We start from the raw sequence: 17,845 nt of genomic DNA, 5'->3' as shown, positions 1-17,845 counted from the left end.
CTTTTCTTCTTCCCCCACTTACCACTTGTCTACTGCCCCATGTCTAGAATAATCCTTAACCGAGACCTTCAGGAAGCCGAATTCCCATGTCCCCGTGAAGAAAAAGGCCTCCAGCCAGTGGCCCTCCCCAGCCCCTGAAACGCGAGCCAGGTTTGTCCTATTTATAGCAAGGCCCACAGTGCCCTGCGCGGCACAGCTGCTACCTTTGGACTCCACTGAGAAGAGAAGTGTGGTCAATGCACAAACAGCATCACCATGTCCAGCTCTGACCGCCTTCCGGATTACCCGCTCCACTCAGACTTAGTGAGGAGACTAAAGTCTGCCCTGGACGCCAGGGACGACGAGACAGTGAGCCGCCTGATCTGCACCGAAGTGGGGCACGTGGACGCCACCATAGAACTGGCCAATGACGACTGGATGAAGGACCCCGCGGCTCCGCTGCCCGCCGGCGTGCTCGTAGGTAGTCAGAACGATCTGTCGCGACATTCCCCATCCCGAGCGTGTGTCCGGGGCGGGCCATTCCTGGAGGTGCAAGGGTGAATGGGTGAAAAGGCACCTGCTGGGGGCTTGCCTGTCTGGTTCTGGTTCATATCCGTACACACGTGCGGCATACACTGTGTGTGTCTCTATGTGACCCCTGGCCCGCGCTGCAAACAGCTTGAACAGAGGGAAAGCACCCGCATCCTCCCACAGGCCCTGTTTTCCTTTCCCCACTCCTAATGCATGTGTAAATCCCCCCTGCCCCCCGCCCACAGCCATGCCTTCGATGTAATTTTGTGTTCTGCTCTGTTGAGTTACTATATCTAAAGTATTTTCCATGATGCTACATAGTCTTCTTAATTTCAATCACCTATTGAGGCGATTAATCACAAAATACTTAAACCAAATGCCTACAAGAGAGGAATATTTGTTTACATTTTTACTACTATCAATAATGCCATAATTAGCATCTTTATTAGCATTCGTATGGCTTTTGTTTTTCCTATTCAGGTTATATCCTTAAAATAAATTCCTAAGAGCAGAATTCCAAGGACAAATAAACAAGGACAGAAAAGTTGCCCAACTGTTTTCTGAAAGGGTTTCTATTTCCTCTGACAGTGAGTGTGTGTGTCTCACCACACCCTGAACCTTGCTGGTGAGGAGTATTTATCCTTGAACTGAAAAAGCGTGCACTGGTCCTTGTCCACTGCCTGCCCACCTGTCCTTCCTCTGCTGCTCTGGACAAGGTCTTAGCCACAAGGCTTTGTTTTTCTTTGTAGACCTCTTCACATGGGACCTGTCTATTCAGAAGGGCAATCTCTCCCCATTTCTTTTTTCTTTTTTTTTTTTTTTTGTCAAATTTTTGCGGAACTTCTTTGTATAACAAATGGAACTATTTGCCCTGGTGCAAGATTTACTTTATTTTTTTTTTATTATGTTATGTTAGTCACCATACTACTGTAATGGAGTACTCTTCATTAGGTTTTGATGCCGTGTTCCATGATTCATTGTTTGCGTGTAACACCCAGTGCTCATTGCAATACGTGCGCTCCTTAATACCCATCACCGGGCTAACCCATCCCCCCACCCCCATCCCCTCTGAAACCCTCAGTTTGTTTCTCAGAGTCCCTCGTTTCTCAGGGTTCGTCTCCCCCTCCGATTTCCCCCCCCTTCAGTTTTCCCTTCCTTCTCCTAATGACCTCCGTGCTATTCCTTATGTTCCATATATGAGTGCCGTGTTCTAGCTTGTCAGGTGTGCTTGGCCCGGACAAGGTGTACAGAGGGCTCTTCCCCACCCACTAGACTCAGTCCCTCCTGACATACATGTGTGCGTGCACATACATGTACACCTGCATATACACACACACACAAACACACACATTCTCCCACGTGCAGAAAGTATATCAAAAGGGAGTGTGCCTGGGGCATTGGTGCTAGCCAGTGGGGCTTCCGTGTGATGCAGAGGGAGATCCAGATCCGTCCCGCGAGGGGGTGACAGTCCTTCTGCTCCCTCATGGCGTGTGTGTACCCCCTCTGCTGCCTTTCACTGGGGACTTAAGCAAGTTGCATTAGGTTTTAGGGAGCAACCGTCTCCTGCTTCTTCTTTTCCTTGGTCTTCCTAATATCTGTGGCCACGATCAGGGTGAGGGCCCAGGAGCCACGAGCCCAAAGAACAACACACCTTTGTTCCGACCTTAGCTTTACGCAGACAGGCACTGCAGTCTCGCCAAGCCAGCGCCCGGTACGCTCCCCAGTGCACGAGATTGCACTGGGCTGTGAGGAGGGAGATTGTCATCATAAACTGCAGTTTCGCCAGGAGCATTGAGCTCTATGTCTTGCATTTGCCACCCTCCCCACCGCACACTGCCTGCCCTGTGCCCACCTGTGAAGCTGACCTTATGAACTGTATCACCTGCCGCAAGCGCTCTGACTCTTGTTGGAGGCAGCTAAGGGAAGGTGCTAAGAGGAGCAGGGAAAGTGGGTATTTGCTCCAGATCCCTGCTGGATCTCTGCTGCGATTTGACTTCATCCTTGTGCCAAAGGCTCAGCTCCTGGCTCACAGTTCTCACCTCCCTGCCTGCCCCTTCAGACGCAGGGATGAGGGTGCCCACTTCGGCTGTGCCACCCCTAGTTGGCTTCCCTGAACTGCACCTACCTTTGTTACACCCCGTGGTTAAGCCCTCTGTTTTCTGCTATGCTTAAAAGCAAGTCCCCTCTCTCCACATCCCCCTTTACAAAGCCCCTTTACGAAGCTGGTTGGGGATCTGTGTATTTGAAATCCCCAATTTAAAATATCATTCTTTTCACATGACTAATTGCCCTGCACCATCTTTACTGTCCCCGTGCCGCAACTTTGCTGAACACGTGAAAGCAATGACATTTGTGTTAAGAGAGTTTCATTCCTTCCCACGATGAACCCATTACGTTCTAAATCACATATGTATATACTTTTCCCCGCCGAACTGCACCATTCAGAAGGGCAAGAAAAGTTCATTGCTGGTGACATGTTTTAAGGGCTTGGGTTAGTTCAGGGTTGTTTTCATTTCAGGGCGATCATACCCTGAATGATTAAGGCACACCAATGAGCTGTGTGACCTTAGGAAAGTCACTTCCCCTTTCTGGGCCAGTGACATGAAATTCAATTAGGGCTTCCCAAACAGAGGTCCATGGTGGAATGAGCTTGGAAGATGCTTCCTGCTGAATCACACGCTTGGAGTTCGACACAATCGTATAATCAAGGCTCGTTGTGGTTTTGCCACCACGGGAATTGGTAGGTTGTAGATGCTTTTTTGGGAGACGCTGACTTGATTCACTGTTGAAGTCCCGTCCATCTCTGCGCTCCTCTGAGGCTATGACCCCAAACACTCATTGTCACAGCCTGCAATGCAGCGTGGGTTCCTTTTTGCTGAGTGTGGGAGCAAATGAGCTCTTTCTCAAGGTCACTGTGAGTCCTTGGGGACCGTGCTTGGCAGGAACAAGAACTGTTTGGATTTAAATATACATGTGGGGTCTTTAGAATGCTTGAAGAGTGGTCAGAACTTATGGCAATACCTTGAAATGCAGCCCATACCGGGAATGGATACTGTGAAGAACTGATGGGGATTGGGGCTGGGCAGCGAGGACCAACACGGACCGGGAGAGGGAGGAGCCAAGCAGCATGCTGGCAAGTGCATTTAGGGGAGAGGAGGAAAGTTTCCATCCCAAGGACAACCCTGGTTGACAGGTTCCTGAGTATTGTTCAAAGATGACGATTTGCAGAAAGAAGACAAAGAAAAGTAACCATTCTCTCCTGTGTTCCCGTCACTATGAACACACAAGGACCTTTTATCTTTCAGTGAAATCCCCATGTTCATTGCACTGTGAACTTATTATTCCACCAAAGGGAACACAAAAAATAATAATAATTTATTCTGATGCATCCATGTCAGTGTCATAATAAAAGCATAGAGAAAAAGAGGCACCAGCTGAGGAAACGGTGGGAATGGCTTTTTCTGAAGAAGCCTCCCCAGGTGTACATGTCCCCCCTTGATGAGGGCAGAGGTCAGAGGAACTTGAAATTTTAAGCCCTAGCAGATCACGGGGCAAAGTACAGCATGGATCCTCCCTACACAGTTGGTAGAGAGTCAGAGGAATGGTCATCGACTGGGATTTCGCTAAAGACACAATTCCCATGTCCCCTGAAGAGCCACCTGCCCCTGCAAGGAGGGACTGGGATGGACTGGGAGTGGGGCATGCTGTGTGTGTGTGTGTGTGTGTGTGTGTGTGTGTGTGTGTGTGTGTGTGAGAGAGAGAGAGAGAGAGAGAGAGAGAGATAAGCTGAACAGGGCTGAGCACACAGATCCCCCATGATCAGCTCCCCCATTTATGCCATCCACCCCATTCCAATAGGAACCTTCCCACCAGGGCTGCACCCAAATTCTGAGGCATGTGAGGACCTCCTCTGCTCAGGCCACCCCTTTCTTCCAGACCCTGCTTGGTCGATGGCCTCTGATGGAGACTCTCCTCCCTCCACGAGGACATAATGCCCTCAGTCTCCATTAGTTACTGAAACACATGGCCTTGCTGGGCTAACTGTTATACCCACCAGATATTTAAAACTTAAAAACAACTCCTTGAAGGTGAGATCCTTGCCGAATGCTTATTGGTATCCAGCGCCTAGCACAGGGTCTCTGCCCTGAGAAGGAGCTCAAAATCTGTGCATCCTGCCTGGCACCGACAGGCTAAGCTCCTTTGCTGACATTAGGTGGGTGGGCACAGATTGCTTTCCCATAGATACTACTGGGGTTAGTCTTTCTGCAAAGAAATATTTAATTCTACTTTTGGCTAAAACCTAGTCTCTGCTGTTTAATATTAGTGACATTTGTATCATTTGTCCTTGCCTCTCTTCAATGCCTATCAGCTCACTAACCACTAAGACATGGGAAGGGAGAAAGGATGGCTGGGGGAGGGGTGGCGAGACCCTTCTTGCCCCCAAATGCATCAACTATACAATTTGGTAACTGGCGTAATCAAACTACTTAAGAAACAACTGATTACTAATTGCTATTATTAAGGATGTCAGCATTCCATGATTTTGCTGCTGATATATTATATACAAGTCAAGATGCTACTTGAATTCTTGATTGAAACAGAAAACTAGAGACATTATGTTGTGTTTGGGGTAATGGTATTTAAGCATCTGGAGGCAAGTTAAAGAAATACTAATTGGGTTTTTATTAAGAGATCGCATCCAGCAGCAGGTATATAGGTGGGGAATGAGTGTGGGGAACGTGTGATAGGCATGTGCTACACGTCAAGATGGGGTCTATTTGTGGAATTCAACTTCGCATCCAACCAGCACCCCTGCAGGCTTAACACCGAGTCCACCATCACATTAAGGCCACATCCGCCACCCCTTCCCCACGCATGGAGGAGAATATCACCCAGGACAAACCCAACAGTCAAATGTCAGTTAAATGAGCACAGCCCCTCCCTTGTAGGAGTCATATTTGAACTAATGACAGAAGCATGCATGCTGCTGATGGCTCTGAGACAGGGTGTATTGGGAACGGCAAGAGACTAACAGTGAGATGACCCTGGTTCTTGCCTTGGCTCCATCACTGCCTCTGTGGTCTTGAACTTGTCAGTCCATCTCTCTGAACCTTATATCCTTATATCCTCCCTATCTCTCAGGGTCTTTACAAATTGTGCTAAGGTTTTGAGACCAATGACTTGTGTTTGTGGAGGACATTGACAAAACCCCATTGCCTTTGGAAGTGCAGTGCATCCTAACAGAGGCCAAAGAGATGGCTGATTCCACACCAGTGAGGGAAGGAAGGTATCTCCTGGAGGGCTGGTGGGAGACTGGTTTGTGAACTTGAATGCACCAAATAAGCAGCAGCTTGGCACAGGGCCAGCCCGTTCTAATTGTTAGGGAGAATACGTCTCCAAACCAGAACATGCTAGAACTGGAACCAGCTCTAAGTGGAGGCAAAGAGAGAGGAATCACAGTTAGCAGGGACCTTCATGAAGTATGCATTTCCCAAGGGCTTTTGTCTTTCCCACTTACCCAGCTGAGGAAAACAAGGCTCTAAGAGGTGATGTTACATGCCCGAGGTCCCAAAGCTGTAGGAAGTATCGATCCAATGCTCTTCCCAGCATTCCGTGATGCCTGTAGTTCGTCCGTCTTACAGCTGCATTTTACAGGTGGGGACACTGAGGCTCACATTTGTTCCTCCACTGGTCAATAGCCAGTTAGCAGCAGTGTGTTAACAAGGTATGTTTCCTGAGTTTTTGTCAAGGGCTCTTCATACCCACCCAGACACATTTTGCAGGAAGATCCATGAACAAATTTCCCCACTGAAGCTGCATACAACCCTTTTACTTTACCTTACACACACATATACTCATACCCACACACATCAATAGCATGGAGTCTCTGATTTCAAATAATTCAAATAAGAGTATTGAGAAAAAAACATGGATGAATAAGTGGGGTCTTTGGCTGCCAAATAAAACAGAAATGGAAAGCAGGAGGTCAGCGGCGACAGGGAAGGATAGAGAGGGAAACGCTCCGCCATCTCGGCTGCACACCCTGAGCCGACAGTGTGGGGGCAGGGAGACCCTGCTCGAAGCAAAATGAAATTAAACCTTTCTAAGTACTTATAAATCAGCACCTAATGACACTATCCCACCACCAGCCGGAGCATTGCTCTTATTACTTTGATTCACAAGCCAGGAAAAGATCCGGAATTATGCACAAATTATTGTCCCATCTTCTTAATTAACACTGATTGCAAAATTCTTGCTAAAGTCCTTGCTAACAGACTCAATTATGCGCTGCCTGAATTGATTCACCCAGATCAAGTGGAATTTATTAGAAATACACTTTCCTACAATAACATCAGATTATCTTTGAATATAGTTAAATTATTTAGGAATAAAATGGCTCCAGCTTTTGCCTTAGATACAGAAAAATATCTCCCACCACCTAGAATAAAGATAGTTCTTTGCTTTCAACCAGATACACACCCTAGGCTCTTTTCTTTCCCAGAAGCAGGTTGAATCACTGTGATGAGATGAGATGCATGTCTTAGAGCTAATGGTCCAGCTTCAGAGCATATGGGGCAGGAAGAAGAATCCTACAGGGTCACGTCTCAGCTCCCCCCAGTATGAATTGTCACTGCCTGTGGAACACAGTGAAATTGCAATTAGACTAAATCAGGATATTTTCAGAATCAAAATTGAGAAACAGCCTAATAAAGAAATAATGTATGCTGATGACATACTTCTATTAGCATCACTCCCAAGCACGCTAGAGTTTTGAAAGGACAAAAAGAAATGAGGATGATAGGAACGAGGCTTTTCTCCTTCTCAGGAGGATTATGGTTCCTGCAACGGTGTGCTCTGCTCAGGAAAAACATTCCTAAGGCACTAACTGGAAGTGGCAAATTCACTACCTGGCTCTACTTCTCCGTCCCATTGCCCATTAATTTCCAATACCAAAGTCAGCAACTGGATATGAACAGGGATTGGGTTTGTCCTAGTCACCAAATCCTGGCACACAGTAGGTACATAATAAATATTAATTAGACCAAAAAAGCGTATGGGGGACACTAAAATTCTCTTGGGTTGGCTCTTGATAGATGGACATGTTCTTAACAGGCTATGATCGAAAGGAAGGGAATCCAAATAGAGGGAGCAGAGGGAGCAAACGTGGAGCACACAGGGGCATACCACCCTGTGCAAGGAAGAGGGACCTGCCTGGAAGTGAGGGTGTGTAAATCAGAGCAGAGGGAGAAAAGTCAAGGCAAGTAAGTTGGGACAGTACTTCGTGAGACTACAAATTTTAGACAGGTGTTTACACTTACCTGGAAAGGTAGTGAGGATCCATTCAGCAGTGGAATGAGATCATCTAATTTGGAAAAAACAAAAACTCTTTCTACATAGGAGGGATGGCAGTGGAGAGACTGGTGCCAAGAAGGTGCCTCCTTCTTTACTGAGTCCCTGAGGCAATACAATGCGCCCACCACCCTTGAAGCTAGAGTTGGCCTTGTTCGGCCTTGTTCTAGTCAACAACGGGCTTAACAGAGGAAGGTCTGTGAATTTGAAAATAGATCAACAGAAACTATCCAACCTGATGAACAGCAAGTAAAATGATAGAAAATAAAACGAACAGAGACTGTGGGACAATTGAGAAGATCTAACATATCCAACTGGAGTCCAAGAGAGAGAGAAGGAAGATAATGGAGCAGAAAAAATATTTAAAGAAATAGATACCAAACATTGCCCAAATTTGATGAAAGACATAAATTTACAGATTCAAGAAGTTCAGCAAACCGGAACCAGATATAGGTGAGAGCAATAGGCCAAATGTGTGCCAGGGTATCTGTATGCTCTGCTGACTGTTGTTGAGTCGAGTTGGCCTTGAGAATAGAGAGCAGGTTTGCTGGAGTGAGGGGTGGGAAAGGCACACAGAGAGAAGGGTGCAACGACAGTTTCCTATTTGGAGGTACATGTCTCTCCCCTTCCCACAAACCTGCAGCAGCTCCCTACTGTCTACAGCAAAGGTCAGCAAACTATAGACTGAGGGCTGGCTGCCTGTTTTTACAAGTAAAGTTTGATTGGCCATGCTCATTCATTTACATTTTGTCACTGACTACTTTCATGCTATCATGGCAGAGCTGAATAGTTGCCACAGGGACCATATGACCTACAAAACCAACAATATTTGCTATCTGGCACTTTACAGAAAAAGCCTGGTGACCCCTGTCCAACAGCTTCCCATTGAAATTTTATAGCAAGTGTTCAAGGGCCTGAAAGATGTGCCAGGAGCTAACTTACCCCACAACTTCTGCCAGCACCCTTTCACCCACCCTGTACCCCAGTGAGTGATGGATAACAGCACTAGTCAGAGCACAGCAGGAGGCAGATGATGCTTTGTCAAGTGTTTGCCATGGAAATTGATAGTAAGCTTTTAAAAATATTGACAGCAACTTGACAGTACAACAGTGTGTGATCAATGGACTTTTTTCTATTATATTTTTTCTTGTAATTAAGTTTAATTGTATATTAAAAAAAGAATCAGCCCATGGCAAATTGAGACCAAAAAAAAATCCCAGGTCCTTTACCAGTGGTTAGAAACTGTGGTCAAAACCATACCCGAATGACACCATCAATCCTTTACACCCTTCTTGGCTCTTGGGCAGGCCATCTCTCTGCTCTCCTGTCTTCATCTGCTCTAATAACACACACCCCCCCCCCCCGCATCCTTCCAGGGGGCCCAGGAGCCTCAGGGGCTCACAGTCTGAAGCTGAGTGGAGTTTGCATCACAGGATATTTGCAGGGCATGAACACCTACGAAGAGAGGGAGAAAATCAGACTGACAGAGGAGAAGTTGATCTGTGACATGGACCCCACAGTGCCATGCGTGGCCAGCCCCGGGGGAGCTCTGGAGCTGAGACCCCTGTCACAGTGTATTCTGGAGTGAGGAGGCTCTCTGCAGCTGAGGCAAACCCCGAAGGAGTTACCATCTGGGGCGACAAGTCTTCCCTAACAGTGGGGTCTGGGCGGCCCATCTCCATGCCTGCTGAAGGTCTAGTCCCTGCCACTTACCTCGGCTCTGACCCCCTGGGCCCACTGGCCGCTGCTTCTTTCCTACCCACATCCCCCCCTCTGCCTGACCCCCCCTTCCAGACGGCACCCATGGCCCCATGTGATGCGGTACTGAGGCTACACCTTGCCTCTTGCTCAGCCAAAAATAATAGGATACAGTTCCTCACCCCCACCATAGGCCAAGGAAAGGAAACAGATACCCTCCAGGGGACATGAGCCAGCCTTGTCCCTCAGCCCCCTCTGTGCTTTGCTCAGATGTCACCTGTGGAGAAAGCCTGTCCCATCCCTATTCCCCGTCACTATAATGCTCTGCTTGATGCATTCTCCCCATCGGACCTGTGCCTCTTGTTGGCAGTGATCTCATCCTGCTCACTAGTTACTGGTTGCCTCTCTATCTCGCCCACGAAGTGCAACACTTCCTACAGGCAAGGACTTCTCCTCTTTGCTTCTGTAGTCTGCTAGGCTGCTGGCACCTGAAAAAATCCCCTGTATGTATAAGCTCAACATAGAATACTTCCAAATTGCACAGAAATTTACCCTTCCACCTGCAAACTAAGAAGCATCAGTTTCAGCAAAGTTTTCCAAAATTTGACTTTTAAAAAATCTTATTTTTAACTTGCATTTGAAATTAGTAAAATTCTATATTGTGTATGTCTTTAATAATCATTTACATGTCTTAGAATGTTTTTTTCCTATCTTTCTGTTGGAAGCCCGAAGTTCTCATCTTTTACCAATGGAAGAATAAGTGAAGTCGACTTTAAATCCATTGGGTAAAAACTGGCCCCACTCTGCTCCATGCAGAGTTGCAAAGCAACCAAGCAAGCCCACCAGGAGCCCTCCCTCTTCAACTGCAGGATCAGCCAAGGTCTCATTTCTAGAAGGTATATGAAGGGTGACAGGATATAATGATCAGATCAAAGCAACTTCAAGAGAGAAGTATTTTGCTCCCTGTGTGAGATTCATAAAAAACCGATCAGTCTTAACATGCAATTTGTCTCAAGAGGGCAGGAGCTGCAATTTTATCATGTAATTAAATCCCCATGACAGTCGTAAAGAAACTTTGTCACCTTTATCAGGGAAAGCTTCGATAATATGCTTTCCAGCAACGTCCCCAGAGTCTATAAATGTCCTTCCAGGGCTATTTACTCGTGGCTATGCACGCTGAGGATCCGGCTGTTCGGTCTCACACTCCACCACCGTGGCTTTGCGGCACTCAAGGGCACCTTTGTTTCTGAGCTTCCAAAAAAGCCCTCCTGGGCTATGGATGAAAGCAGCACTTGACCTTTGGATAAGACCACATTCGTAAGGAGAAGTGACTCTGTTGTCTGGCGTGATCCTCGTTGGGCTGGGTAGCAATGTCCGGAAAATAGGTTAGCGAGGTGTTCCCGCTGCACCCCCCCCCCCCCCGCCATATTGTGTTCTTCCACATGATGGGAATGAGATTTCTTAATAATGTGAAATCAGTACAGACAATTTAAGTCATTATTAATAGATATACTTGATCTGAGGAAGTAAAATGTTTTAATGTTTTGTTAAATGAGGTGTGCTGTGCTAACATTGTTATTCAGAGAAAAGGTTGAGATATTTTAACATTTTTTATATTAATGTCTGTGTGACTAACTCTGGTAGATGGGTGAATGTGTCCTGGAGCTCTTAAAAGCAGAGCCTTACACACCCGCCTAGCTTATTATTCTAAAAACTTTTTTTTTTAATTTGAAAAAGCTACAGGGAGTGGGGATGAAGGAGGAGTGGGTTTTAGAAATTAAATGGGAGAGTGGGGACTGAAACAAGAAAAAATGCTTTACAGTGAAAGTAGTTCACTGTAAGACCTTAACTACTGGCCAAGCAGTAGTAATGTGAGTATCCTAGGGTCTGATCGGATTTCATACATGACCATTTATAGAAATGATCCATGTAGGAAGTATGAATTGACCAGGCTAACAATACACATTCGCATATTTGAGAAAGTGCTCAGAATCTCACAATGTCCACCTGGGGAATGACTTGCTGTCCTAGCTTGTCCATTTACTTGGACACTTGATCCCAGAAGGAAGCAGACATTTGCCCAATGGCCCAGGAAAGAATCCATACGTTTGGCTCTCTCCAAGAACACAAAGAAATGGCAGAGCATCTTGCAGCCTGGAAACTCTACCTCGTGGCCTGAACACATGGAAAGTCTCTGTCCTGGAGAAACAACAGCCTGAGCCTGTAATAAAACCCACATTTCAAGCTCAACTAGATTCTTCCACCAACTACCAGCAGAGCTCATCCTCAGATACCTCTGAGCAAAAGAAAATCATTCATCAGTTCAATGGCAGGATACAAAGATCCTGACATCACTTGAGAATAATAACTATAATTCATTCAAACACTTACCATTTGTATATCTCATTATAATTTTAAGGTGGATTTTACTTTTTCATCTCATTTGACCCCGAGGCCAGAACTCCCTCTCATTAGTTACCTACCCTTCAGTTTTTGTGTCTCCTATGGATAAAACATTATGTTTATCATTTAAGTCCCAAAAATATTCTTTGCAAAATTATATTTAAATCCAGTTGACTACCTGGGTAGTTATTAGAGATATTTAGTCCATTCACTGAGTTGTCCAGATAGAAGCTGGGTACCGACCCCTATTTGGATTTTTGTCCTTCTTTTCCCAAGATTACTCCACCATATGCAATAAAAGGCCACCAATCAAGTTTGTTTCGTACTCTAAAGTGGTCCACAGATACAAGTGAAGCTCCTCCATCAAATAGGTACCGTTTGATAGTTCTTCTGAAGAACTAAAACCAATAAGCATACTGATTTGGAGAAGATTATTTTCATCAGAATCCCTCTCTTTCAAGACGGGTGCTGTATTTGCTCAGAAGAATTTCCCTGGACCAGGTCCCTGGAGGAGAAGCTGAAACTGGCAGGTTCTGAGAATGCATGCAACTACAGTGAAGGGGAAGGAGGGAGGGGGGCGGACGTTAGTGGTCGCGCCAGAGACAGAGGAAGTGCCCATGGAGGAGAGAGGAGGGGTAAGACTGTGCACATGGTGCCAGGCCCTTCATATCTTCAGGATAGTCACCAAACTCCCTACATAATGTTGGTAGTGGGCTTAAAAGCAAACAAACCAAACCAAAAAACTAAGGAGCTAATTTTGTGCCCCAGCTTGGGGGCAGGGCAGAGCATACACAGCCTGAGCGGACAGGGAGGTCAAAGAAAAACACAAGGAGGCAAAGTATGGGTTCGGTCAGGGCCCCAGGGAGGAAGGGAACTCAAACTGACACCTGACTGACACAAGTTACTCTGTACCGATATGCTCTCTGAACGGCTTAAAATACCGTCAAATAATTTGCTGCATTTATGTCACCTAAATTTGGGTATAAATATCAACAATAGCACCACTAACCTCTGACCCTAAAATCAAGAGGAAAAGTCTAGTATCATAAACAGGAGCCCCCAGCATCGTGCGAAGGTCTCAGCCACCTGACTCAGAGGACAATGGGATCCTATATGACTGGGATTTTAATGTCACCTTGGGGCATCTATATTCTATATGTTCACTTAAATCATCCATAAGCATATATCCTACGGGATCAGAATGAAAACCTTGTCTGCACATTAGAAGCGCCTGTGGGGTGGGGGGAGGGTGTCTAACAGACCTGCTGGCCAGGCTGCACTCCCCAACCCGTGACACCAGGTCCTCTCAGGTTGGGATTCAGACATCCTTATCTTTTTAATGCCCCCCAGATGGTTCCACTTTACGGCCAAGATTTGAACCATCGCTCTGCACATACCATGTGTATTATTTCTCAAGTTGGAGTTTTTAGCAAGACTTTCCTAAAAGAAGACCCATATTTTTTTCCACCTTCTCTAAAAGGTTTCCAGGAAACTTTCCACTGCAGGTAGAACTATACCCCATGCCTACATCCCCTCTACATATTAATGAATAATTCCATGTCACAAAGGAAAATTCTTTTATCCACGGTGACTTGTTCCTAGTGACCCAGAAAGCTCCAAGGACCCCCACTCCCTTTTCTAAATGTTCCCAGACCATCTTTTTCATCCTTTCTAGGGATCTTGCCCAGCATTGACGTCAATTCAGGCTTTGAGGAAGCAAATTCTTTACTTATCTGAAAACTAAAACTCTAGTCTTTCTGGTCCTTCTGTTATATCACAATTCCTCAAGGATTTTGGTAATTGTTCAGCAACATCATATACAAATTCACTCTTGGAAGAAGTTGAGTTTTCATAAGGACTGAAATAGGCAGAGAAGATAAGGTTCGAGTCATATCTTGAAGCTTATGCATTGGCTCTGACTAAGCTGAGAAGGGTGAGGACAATGAAAATGAAATTAAAATGGCCAGACCCGAGCAAGGTATGGATGGAGAGAACTGTTGTACAATGGGCAAGAAGGAGCCCAGTGCTGGATCAGGAAACAGTGCCGTTCACCTGTCACTTAAGGACATCATTCGGCTGGTGGGAAGGAGGACTAAAAAACTCCTATGTGTTAGGGTCCTGTGGTCACTGCTCTTTCCTGTGTGATCCTTGGGGGCAGGATTATTGTATTTTTTGTCTCTGTATCCCCAAAACCTAACCACACACCCTAGAGCATAATATTCCATGAATGCTTATGGAATGAATAGATGAATGAATGGATTGGTTTATAAGTGTTTGTAGGGTCTTTGGGGTTTTATTTTGTTTTTTTTTTTAATGTAATAATCACACATATGGTTATTATTGCTCTTTAAAAAAACAAAAACAAGACACCTCTGTCATGCTCCTGAAGTAATCTACATGTCCTACTTGTAAAATCAACTCTGTCTCCCACGAGCTATTTTTAAAGCTCTCACAAAGAACCGTGTCTGTTTCTGGACTACTACTCCCTACCCACCGAAATCAAGCTTGGATATTTAGGGCACTATTGACAAATATAATGCATGGAAAGCTAAATTTACCACAGAACACGGGCCAGAATGGCTCTTATCCCTGGACTTACCTCCAATTTTCCCACCCCTTTTAAAAATAACCCATGACAAAACATATCAGGAACAAAGGAATTCTCTGGTTTAAAGTGAAGTCCAAGTTGGATCATTCTATAGTTGTGTGTATTATAGTTGTGTATGAATAAGTCCTTCAGAAATGAATCTAATCACAATCCATCTGAGAAAAATAACATGGCAAAATGGCTAAGCTTATAGAGATGAAAAATCTGAAGAACTAATAGAGTGACTGCATAGTATATGAATGAAGTGGGGAGAGTGGTTGGCTTTATTTTAGCATACAACTGATATGGGATATGGTCTCTGTAGTGTTGCCTTTTGTCATTTTCTGTAGGCACAAGCCTCTTATGTCTGATGGAGGATGTGAGTTCCTTGCAGACGTGGTTATATTCTTTACCACTGCCTTGTCCACAGCACCCAGCAGTGTTTTAGGCACACAGGGGGGCCTTGAAAAAAATCTCAGCTGTTCCATTGATGAAACTGATTCTGTCTTTGCCCCTGCTGATGGAGACGAGGGAGGTAAAATTTAAAACATGTGAAATGAGGTTTTAAAGAGCCCTCGTGGATCCATTCTCATGGGTTGGGAGAACCAATATTGTTAAAATGTCCATACCATCCAAAGCAATCTACAGATTTAATGCAATCCCAATACCAACAACATTTTTTACAGAACTAGAACGAATAATCCTAAAATATAAAGAGAACTGCAAAAAATAAATAAATAAATAACCAAAGAAGTCTTGAAAAAGAAGAACAAAGCTGAAGTGGAGGTATCACAATCCCAGATTTCAAGATACATTAGAAAACTGTAGTAATCAAAACAGTATGGTAGTGGCACAAAAACAGACACATAGATCAATGGAATGGAATAGAGAGTCCAGAAATAAACCCATGCTTATATGGTTAATTAATCTATGACAAAGAAGGCAAGAATATCCAGTGGGAAAGAGACAGTCTCCACCAAATGGTGCTGGGAAAACTGGACAGAAACATGCAAAAGAATGAAACTGGGCGACTTTCTTACACCATACACAAAAATAAACTCAAAATGGATTAAAGACCTAAATGTGAGACCTGAAGCCATAAAATCCCTAGCAGAAAACATAGGCAGTAATTTCTTTGATATCAATCATAGAAACATTTTTCTAGATATGTCTCCTTTGGCAAGGGAAATAAAAGCAAAATTAAACTATTGGGATTACACCAAAATAAAAAGCTTCTGCACAGCAAAGGAAACCATCAATAAACAAAAGGGCAACCTACTGAATGGGAGAAGATATTTGCAAATGATATATCCTATAAGGGGTTAAAATCCAAAATATATAAAAAACTTACACAACTCAACACCAAAAAAATAATAATAATCCAATTAAAAATGAGCAGAGGACCTGAATAGACATTTTTTCAAAGACATACGGATGACCAACAAACACACGAAAAGATGCTCAACATTGCTAATCATTAGGAAATGCAAATTAAAACCACAAAGTAATATCACTTTACACTTGTTAGAATGGCTAAAATCAAAAACACAAAAAATAACAAGTGTTGGCAAGGATGTAAAGAAAAAGCACCATCATACACTGTTGGTGGGAATGCAAATGGGTGCAACCACTGTGGAAAATAGTACGGAGTTTCCTCAAAAAATTAAAAATAGGTTTACCATTTGATCCAGTAATCAATTCCACTACTGGGTATTTACCCAAAGAAAACAAAAATATTAATTCAAGAAGATATATACAACCTTATGTTTATTGCAGCATTATGTACAAAAGATAATGGAAGCAACCCAGGTATCCATTGATGGATGAATGTATAAAGAAGATGAGGTATCTATATACAATGGGATATTAGCTATAAAAAAGACAGAAATCTTGCCATTTACAACAACACAGGTGAACCCAGACAGTATAATGCTAAGTGAATAAGTCAGTTAGAGGAAGATAAATACCACATAATTTCACTCATATGTGGAATTTAAGAAACAAAACAAAGAAAAAAGAGACCCAAAAAAAGACTCTTTTTTTTTCATTTTCAGTATTTTTTATTGTTATGTTAATCACCATACATTACATCATTAGTTTTAGATGAAGTGTTCCATGATTCATTGTTTGTGCATAACACCCAGTGCTCCATGCAGAACGTGCCCTCCTCAATACCCATCACCAGGCTAACCCATCCTCCTACCCCCTCCAAAAAAAGACTCTTAAATACAGAAAACAAAATGGTAGTTGCCAGAGGGAAGGTGGGGGGGGATGGGTGAAATAGATAAAGGGGATTAAGAGTGCACTTACCATGATGAGCACTGAGAAATGTATAGAATTATTGAATCATTGTATTGTACACTGGAAACTAATATAATGCCATGTGTTAATTATACTGGAATAAAAAAATAAAGAGCCCCCATGAAGCATTCAATAGACAGTCCTATGAAATTTGGTAAGGCATCTTTTTTATTTTTTTAAAGATTTTATTTATTTATTTGAGAGAGAATGAGAGACAGAGAGAGCATGAGAGGGGGGAGGGTGAGAGGGAGAAGCAGACCCCCTGCTGAGCAGGGAGCCCGATGCGGGACTCGATCCCGGGACTCCAGGATCATGACCTGAGCCGAAGGCAGTTGCTTAACCAACTGAGCCACCCAGGCGCCCATGGTAAGGCATCTTGACATGTGGGGAAGGGTAGAGTGTACAGTAGAGGTCGCAGATCTGAGGTAGAACCTCAGACCCAGCATCTGAGTCCCTGTCCTTGGCCAGCCAAGGGGCCTGGTTACCATCTAAATTCCCTAAGGGATAAAGGTAGCAGATGGCCAGGAACAAGAGGAATTTCAATGCACTTGAGCAAATTTCAAAGAGATCAATCCATTCATTCTTTCACCATCTGCACTGAGGACCAGACGAGGACCACAGTGACAACACTGTGCTAGGTACTAAGAAGCAGAAGCTCATGGTCAAGTAGGGGCACAGACGAGAGCAGTAACCAACAGTGAGCCAGGTAGCATGGACAAAGTGCCAGGACAGACATCAGGACTAGCCATAGAGGTGAAGGGAATCTAAGCTGAGCGTTGAAGAATGGGTGGCACCAGACAGGGGACAAGGGGAACACCAGAATGCCAGGCATAGGGCACAGCAAATGCATACACCTGGAGGCCTGAGACACCACACACCATCAGGGGACTACCGATCCCTGTGCTAAAATGTGTCATGGTCAACGGCAGCAGTGAGGGCGAGGTAGGAAGTCTTTGTGCTCACAGTGAGGTGTTTGGGTGCTGACCATCTCAGGAT

At 44.6% G+C, this 17,845-nt stretch overlaps 1 protein-coding gene across 2 annotated transcripts in view; it reads left to right on the top strand.

Annotated features, from left to right (window-relative positions):
* The first annotated feature begins 228 nt into the window (after positions 1–228).
* ASB18 (ankyrin repeat and SOCS box containing 18) overlaps positions 229–17,845 on the top strand; it is a 60,984-nt gene continuing 43,367 nt past the window's right edge. The window contains exon 1 of one of the 2 annotated variants that reach the window (XM_045867669.3): positions 229–460. In XM_045867669.3, the coding sequence (XP_045723625.2) occupies positions 256–460 (205 nt within the window). In that variant the 5' untranslated portion in view covers positions 229–255. Of the gene's footprint in view, positions 464–17,845 lie in introns of both variants that reach the window. The other variant, XM_045867670.3, reaches the window with a different exon arrangement.

This window comes from Mirounga angustirostris, unplaced genomic scaffold (assembly GCF_029215605.1).
Source record: "Mirounga angustirostris isolate CCGP_5_RB_7025 unplaced genomic scaffold, mMirAng1.0.hap1 SCAF_3, whole genome shotgun sequence".
Lineage (NCBI taxonomy): Eukaryota > Metazoa > Chordata > Mammalia > Carnivora > Phocidae > Mirounga > Mirounga angustirostris.
The sequence above is the reverse complement of the archived record's forward strand: the minus strand, read 5'-3'. Positions and strand labels throughout refer to the sequence as shown.